This window comes from Lathyrus oleraceus, chromosome 6, assembly GCF_024323335.1.
Source record: "Lathyrus oleraceus cultivar Zhongwan6 chromosome 6, CAAS_Psat_ZW6_1.0, whole genome shotgun sequence".
In the NCBI taxonomy this organism is placed as follows: Eukaryota; Viridiplantae; Streptophyta; class Magnoliopsida; order Fabales; family Fabaceae; genus Lathyrus; species Lathyrus oleraceus.
Window position 1 is genome coordinate 22784215 of NC_066584.1, and position 8343 is coordinate 22792557.

General features: G+C 35.1%; 1 protein-coding gene across 1 annotated transcript; it reads right to left on the reverse strand.

Moving 5' to 3' along the window:
- Positions 1-5689: 5689 nt before the first annotated feature.
- On the reverse strand, positions 5690-7769 carry LOC127092240 (protein ALP1-like). Its single transcript, XM_051031088.1, has one exon. It carries the CDS (start codon positions 7564-7566, stop codon positions 5956-5958), a length of 1611 nt encoding a protein of 536 aa, XP_050887045.1. The 5' UTR covers positions 7567-7769; the 3' UTR covers positions 5690-5955.
- Positions 7770-8343: the final 574 nt, after the last annotated feature.

Sequence of the window (8343 nt, forward strand, 5' to 3'; positions counted from 1 at the left end):
TGACCTAATGATTTAACATCTTGTTCAACATCTATACTATTGATTGTTTTTTGCTACCCCTGGTCTGATGTTTGTATAAACTAACATATTAACCACTGATCATTGAGGAACACCTTTTCCAAATCATGACAAAGGGGGAAGGGGGTAATGGTGTGTGTGGTGGAGTAGTGTGACTATTGACTTGACTACTAATTTTTGTCCTTTGTGGTGTATGAAGACATATCCTTGTGCTTAATACAAACCAATGAGTATTACTAACTGATTTTTTGTGTGCACACTTGCTGATGCATCTGGACTTCACCCACTGATTGATTGTGTGTGCTTATTTTATATGTGTTAGTAGTAGCTTCTAACTTTTGACTACTAACTGCTAACCTTGTGTGCATGCATGACTAACTAATCATTGAATTATTGCATGTCAAATAGCATGGATGGTGAATTTGGTTGAAGAATTTACAACGAAGAATCATGGAGTAATTACCATGAAGATCGATAACATGTCTGCTATCAATCTGGCGAAGAATCTGATAGAACATGGAAGAACAAACACATCAAAATGAGGTTCCACTATCTTCGAGAGCAAGTGGAAAAAGCAAAGCTGAACTTGGAACACTGCAGAACTGAGAATCAGATTGCAGACATCATAATGAAAGAAGTGTAGGTCGAAGTGTTCAAAAGACTACGAGTAATGATGAATGTAGATAGCTTAGACACAATGAATTAGGTGGTGTGTTGAAAGTATAATTCTTTATGTCAAACAATATTTTGGACAGAGTCTGTTGTTGTCGAAATGATCAGTGTGTCGAAATGTATAGTTATCGAAATGTCGACAGAAATTAGACTTAGCTTTAATTGTCTGCTTTGGCTGAGTTAGTTAGGTTAGTTGGAGATTTCATGGTGAGCAAGCAATCTCAGCCTATAAATATGGAGGTACCCTATCATTGTTTGTAACACAACTGTGTGAAGATAAGTTGAATAAAACTTCAGTTTGAAGGCATAGAGAAACTCCGCAGAAGTTTTTCTTCTCTCTTTTCTCCAAAACCCTAATTTCCCTTTCTTCTCTAATTTATCTTTTCCTTCTCTCATTATCATTGTACAACGATATAATCTTGCAACCAAGGTTGGTTAATTCACTCGAGTGAAGAGTGAAGAATAAGATGAGTAATCAATCAAAAAGATTGATTCTTGTTCATGCAAATTGATTCAGAATTCTCCATAGATTTGGTGAAATTCCACATTGGGAATTAGGATAATTTCCAACATATATTTGGAAAATAAAAAAACATTAAAAAAATTTGAATAGAAAAATATTTTATATAGATTCTCATTAAAATTTAATCTAAATATTTTTATCTTTTTGTTATACCTTTTTAAAAAAAATTATTAAAATTTGAAGTTATATTGAATAGGTTTTCATAAAATTATTATTAAGAAAGCCTTTCTTAATAATATATACATGAATTGTAGTAATGAACTCATGCGGTGTTGCAAGCCTCTAATACGGTGGAACACAATCGTGAACATGCAAGGTTAGCATTCCAATGTCCAAATCAATAAAGGATTCCAAAAGAGGTAGAGTGGAGTATGAAATGTGTGTGTACCTTGAATATTATGCATGTAGAAACATATTTACTCCTAGATCAAATAAATATTGGGATTTCTTTGGAATAACATGTGGATATCCCTTATTGGGCACTTGGCCGACCCAAAATAAATGCCCTCAAGGATTTCTGTAATATGCACAACGGGGAGTCTTTTCACATTCGTGTTGGCCGCAAGATGTTAGGTTGACCATTAATAGTCGCTGAAAGTATCATAAGTTAGTTACATGTAAAGTGGGAGGCAGGCACATTAAATGTCAGTCATATCATCACGTCCCCTCGCACGATTCAGTACAAGTGGTTACCACTTCGCAAACTAGGGTGTGATGTCATAACTAGGGTGTTCGAGTGCACTTGAGTATCGTTGTATTTCTAATGTAAAAATTTGATTGTTGCTTTTTATCCATCCATCATCCTGTAATTTGGATCGTCGATTGATCTCGCTTGTTCTCTTATATAAAGACAATTTAGGTTTCAAAAGAATGATTTGTTTTGATTTCCCCATGGGATTTGATTCCATCATGTAACCTTGTTTCCCTTACGAAATCATACGGCTTTTGATCTTTTCATCGTCTTACTGATTTAGAGCTCGTAACTTTTGAGCCATTTTATCCTTCGAGCTTTCTCTCTATTTATGTACTTTTGACCTCGTCTCCTTTTTTCAGGTACATTTCTACCTCTTTACCCATATATTTTGTACCATCCTTTTCCTTGTAATGGCCAACCTGGGGAATGTTCACGCAAATGTGTTAAATTATTCTGACGGTGGAGATTTTCCGTCGTCGTATAGGGTTGGACAATCATACCTTTTAGGCATTTTCTATGGCAATCCTTTATAGGCTTATCATCTTGTCCATGACCTAAATTTACTTAGTGACAATCCCAAGTCTGGTTTGGATTCCGCAGAGGATGGTAGTGATCTTGATGCAAAGGACATTGTTGCCTGCATTACCTCCTTTGCTCGAGCTTATTCAAATTTAGGCACTACTTTGGATTTCTATGAGGAGTGTCGGACTAACTGTTCTATTTGATCCCTTGGGGAGACGACTGGAAGGGTTCCCACTAGTACACATGCTAGGGGTTATACTAATTTTTGCAATCCTTCTGCCAATCTTGAAATAATTTTGTTTTTTCATGACATGCAAGTAACTATGATGTGTCGTGAAAACTTGGTGCATACATCAGATGCCAATAAATATCAATGGGTATATTCTTAACTCCAAGGGAAAAGTTTTCATCTTCAACAACACAGCTAACTTCAAAGACGCTTGTGTGGATATGGGTTCATCATTTTATTGGTATGTTCTTCAGTTTATGACGATAAAATAATTTGTACCCTATCTATGAATGCTTGTTATACAAGATGAAGCTAATATTCCCTCTTACTGAGTTTGAAAAAAGGGTGCTTGAACATTTACATATTGCCCCCTCTCAATTGCACCATGTTGCTTAGGATTTTTTTAAAGATGTTCCAGCATTGACTTCAGTGAACCTCTTTTTTCACATTTTCATAATCTCTTGTATTTCGATGAAAAGGGGATGTGGTCGGGGACAAATTTCTCTACGCTAGAGCAATAAATTTTTTAATGTCTACATCAACAACTGGAAGTATTTCAAGGATAAGGATTGTTACTTCTTGGTAACTCCTCTTACCCCATCCCCTCATTCTGAGTTTTGTTGGGTTTTGGGTCACAATTCTTCCTCCTCGATTGTTGTTGGTCCATAGCAGGTCTTATGCACAAACAAAATCTAGACGTGTTGGTCCCAGGACCACTTCTACCAAGATTCCAATACCTATTTTATCCCATACGACTCTCTCACGGCCTCAGAACAGTTAGTGAAGGTCGGCTTACGGGCTTACTTGGGCCAGTTGAATGTCAAAGAGGGATCTAACGTGTCTCCACCTACTAAAGGAGCACTACTACCGAAAACACCTATCATAATGATTAGATAAAGGATAACATCACGTTGAACCAACCGTTGTGAGATAAGGTGTGATTGTATGTATAATTCTTTTCATCACGGTCGTGCAACCGTGATTGTATCTATGTAGCACGCTACCTGCCACAACTGCAACTTTAAACAACCGTTGTTATATTGTTTAGTGCATAATATTTAACAACAGTTGTACTAAACAACTGTTGTGATATATACACCTGAGTTTATTATAAATTTCATTTCGTCAATACTCACTAAACATATAACCTTTCAATATGCATTAATTAAGTTATATTATAAAAACAAGTTCACGTTCAATGCTTGACAAGAGTTCTCCAGCTCCTTAACCACATTTTTCTCTTTAACAGTTACAACTTGGTTTAGTGATTGTAGTTCTTCAACCACCTTTCTCTCCACATCTAATTGTGTTTGCAAAGTAAATAATATTTTGCAAACAAAATTGGAGGTGGAGAGATGGGTGATTGAAGAACTATAATTACTAAATCAAGTTCTAACTGTCAAAGAACAACATGCAAATAACAATGTGAAGAATTATTGTCAAGAATTGAAGGTGTACTTGTTTCCTAATACAACTTTATTTATCATATTATAATTTTCTAGTGCCGTTTGAAAAGTTATATATATTCGGTAAGGGATTGGAAAAACACTCAAACCACATAATATATAATAAATTCATCTTTTAAACAAACATTAACAACAACATTCATCAACAACAAACCCTAAACAACAATCATGATACAACAAACATATCAAATCATAGAATGCTTCAGAACGTACCATACATGTCTCATAATGGTGTGTCCATAATAAAATAAGGATGAAGCTAGAGTTAGAGCCGTAAACTTGTGTCTATCTTGAATGGATGTCATTCAGGATCTCTGACACAAGTTTGCAAATACCCAATGGCTAAGATTTGATATTAGGGTTTTGTTTTGGGGTTTGCATATGAGAGAGACGACTGACAGAGTTGTTAGGATTTCGTTTTGAGAGAGACAAGTGAAAGAGTTGTTAGGATTTTGTTTTGAGAGAGACGTCTGTTATGTAATGAAGAGAGACGTTTGTTGGGATTCGAACCATTTCACTCCATGTATATTTCACCACGGTTGTTCTACATGACCGTTGTTACACGTCCTTTAGTAAATGCAAAAAAAATGCCCAAATATAAACTATTACCACGGTTAAAACGATTACCGTTATAAAATTGATGTTACGAAAGATCTATTTTGTAGTAGCAAAGAATAGTTCATCAAAACCCTGGAGGTGGTGGATTTGGCCTCCTTCCAAGGAAGGTACTCTTTGGTAAGAAATTTGCATGCCTTCAAACAGTGTCCGCTTTTATTCTTTCAAACATTCTACTAATGTCTTATCTTGGAGAAAGATCTTGTAACATGTGGGTCTTCATGCGGGGTCTCTTCAATAAGAAGAAAGATCATGTCATTGCGAAAAATCGTCTATTCCCTTGTGGTTTGGGTGGTCCTTGATTCTCTTGTCGGAGAGGATGTGGTCCTTCTGTTGTTCGATCATCGTCCATCAAAGATGGAGGATTGCAATCGAAGGTAACTCGCCAGTCCTCTGAAAGTCAGAGCAAGAAAAATAATGATCAGCCGGTTTCCTTAGTCGGGGATGGCAAGAAGAATCGGGACAATGGGTTAATTCAAGAGGAATGTCCAAATATGAAATTCAAAACTTCTGAACTGACTTCTACTATTGTTGTTTTTCCTGGCCTAGGAGCCGCATCTTCATGCAAATTGACTACCGTCTTTATCATTTTCTCTGTGGTGCTTCTTTGATGTCTTTGGTTGCTGCGGACAAAGGAGAAATAATGGCGTCGAGCGACCTTTCTCGAGAGAAAAAATCGTGGAAGAATGAATATTTAAAGGGCTAAAATTAAACCAAATCATTTGACTTATAAATTATTTTGAAAACATGCATTTTTCAAAGCATGATACACAAAAGCAAGAAAATACTTATATGATGGTAAATGCAGCATTCAAAGCTCTCCTTTACCTCATTAGTCAAACCAATCTTCAATACAAAATTCAATTTCTCTGCAAAAACACGTGCTTTAGAATTCTGATGCAACAACTGTATCAAAATTGATAGTATTAAGATAAACTATAGTATAGGAATGAAACAAAAATATTGTAATTTCATTAACCATAACCTCTTATTCTGCTATGAAAATGTATATAAATGAGTTACATGTCTGGTTCTAACCATATGTAAACTTTATCATACATATTTGTCAAAGGGCCTAATACATCTTACCTTATACAAAGCCACTTCAACAAATTGTGATATGAATAACTTCAACATCATGTAAATAAACAAGAAAAAAAGTATCAATGTTCTCAAAGAAACATAACAATGATCAAAATCCAACAAATTACACAAACTAAAGAAATGAAGTTCCTGCTAAACCATGATGCAGAAGATTATGAGCGATAGCATCTCTAGCTTTCAACGAACTAACCGATCTCATACCAACTTCCGGAACCATTTCATCGTCAACAACATCGACATTAAGTTCCGGATCCATCGTCTCGCCTTTCATCTCGCAGATATTATGCAAAACACAACAAGCACCAAGAACAACAGGCAAGTCTTGTAGCTTAACTTCAGTCCTTTTCTGTAAACAACTCCACCTACCTTTCAATCTAGCAAACGCATCCTTAGAAACTTTCTGTAACTCGCCGATTTTCTCGTTAAAACCGTGCTGTGTCCAAGTAAGGTTCTGTTGAGTATATGGCACCAAAATCCAATCCATTAGAGGATAACCTGAACTTCCAACAATCCAATTACCTTTAAGAAGTCCTCCATTGTTAGCCCTTTGAAAAAGTGCTGACTTTTCCAATACTTGATCATCAGGCATTGAACCGGGCCAACCGATACAAACATCTGTGAAAACACCGTTTGTATCAACAACGCCTTGAACGGTAATCGAATACGAAGTTTTCTGATTCCTCTCAGTATGTCTCTTGTTAAAATAAGCAGCAACACTAATCTTAGGAGCAATGATAGGAACATGTGACGTATACATCGATCCTACGACATTAGGAATCCCCGAAATTCCCTCGAATTCGGTTTTAATTTTTCTCAAGGAAGCTTCATTAGGCCATTGCAGATACTTAGGCATAAGAACAGTTTTAATAGCAGTGCAAACTTCAAGAACAAGTTTATGACAAGTGGATATACCTAAACCAAATCGCTTCGAAACAATTCTAAGAGGATCACCTGTTGCTAATCTCCATAGACAAACAGCTACTCTTTGTCTCACCGGAATCGCATTCCTCAGAGTTGTATCTTCTTTCACAATCGCAGAATTCAATTCTTCGCAAATCAAATCGAAAGTAGATTTTCCCATTCTGAAAGCTTTCTTAAACTCATCTTCAGGAAAATCATCTTTGTTGCATTCATCCCACCATGCTTTCGAACGATCCTTCACCCAGAGCCTTCTCTGCGAACCACCCGATTTCGAACCGGTCGTTTCATTACCACGTTCGCTACTCTCTTCTTCAAAACTCTCACTACATGCAGCAGCAAAAACTACAGAATTCGACATGTTTCGCGAATTCTTCCTCTTGACTCTCTCCGATTCTTCAACTTGGCTAAAACAATCATCGAGATTGGAGAAATACTCAGACATAGCTTTGGTTTTCTTCTTGTGATTTGTCTCTAACGAGAATTTCTCATCCTCCGAGACTCTTCTGCTGTTATCAATCTCTTGTTTCTCTTGTTCATCGAGTAAGAGAATTGATGTGAGAATACCTTTCAGTTCTTCTTTCTTGTGCTTCTTGTTTTCTCCATTGTTGATTGAAACTGAACCTTTATCATCATCTTCATCACCATCATCACCACCACCACCTTCATTTTTTCTGCGTCTTTTTCTGATATTGGTGGAACCAGCACTGTTATTGTTTGGATTATTCATTTGATGAAATGAATTTTGAAGTAAATTGTAAACGTGAGAGAGTGATTCAGGGTCTGCGAAAGTTGGGAGTTTCATAAATACAAGAGAAGATTGAAACTGTAGTTATAGCTATATCTATAGATTGTGTTGGGAAGGAACAAGAAAAGTTGAGAGGGCACAAAATTTTGTTTCTGTGTTGGTTGAATTTTGATGATGTTTTTTAAGGTAAGGTTTATGTGTGTGAACACAAGGTGCGGTGTGAACGCGTAGTTGAAAATTTGAAGAAAATAATGAATAAATAAAAAGATGCGGCGTGAGATTAAATAATGTGGAACAAAGTCTTCAATTAATTAACGCAAATTCAGTGTATGTGAAAGGGATCTAGAACTTTGGTTTGGATATTTTATTTTATTTTTTGTTTAATTGACAGGTCATACAAAACTGTCATGGGTAATGATTCTTTTTTCATTAAAATTACTAGTGTAACTCAAAGTCTTTTTTCTTTTCTTTTCTTTCTTCATTTTTTTCTAGAAATAATTTTTTTCTTATTTTATATTATATATTCTCCATAAATATTTTTGAAGAAGTGATTAATTTATTAATATTTTATATTATAAGAAAATAAAAATTGGCAAAATTAAATTTAAGTCAAATTTTTTTATATTATTTAATTTAATTATTACGTATCAGTTGAGTTATTTTATATATTTTTATATCTTAAATATAAGTTAATTAATAGGTGATGGAATATTTGATAGATGAAACAATGAACTTGAATATGGAATTTCATTTACTCGATTGTTTAATAAAAATATACAACATTTTATAGTTTTTAAGAGTTTAGAGTTATTTTTAACATTAATTTTTTATATT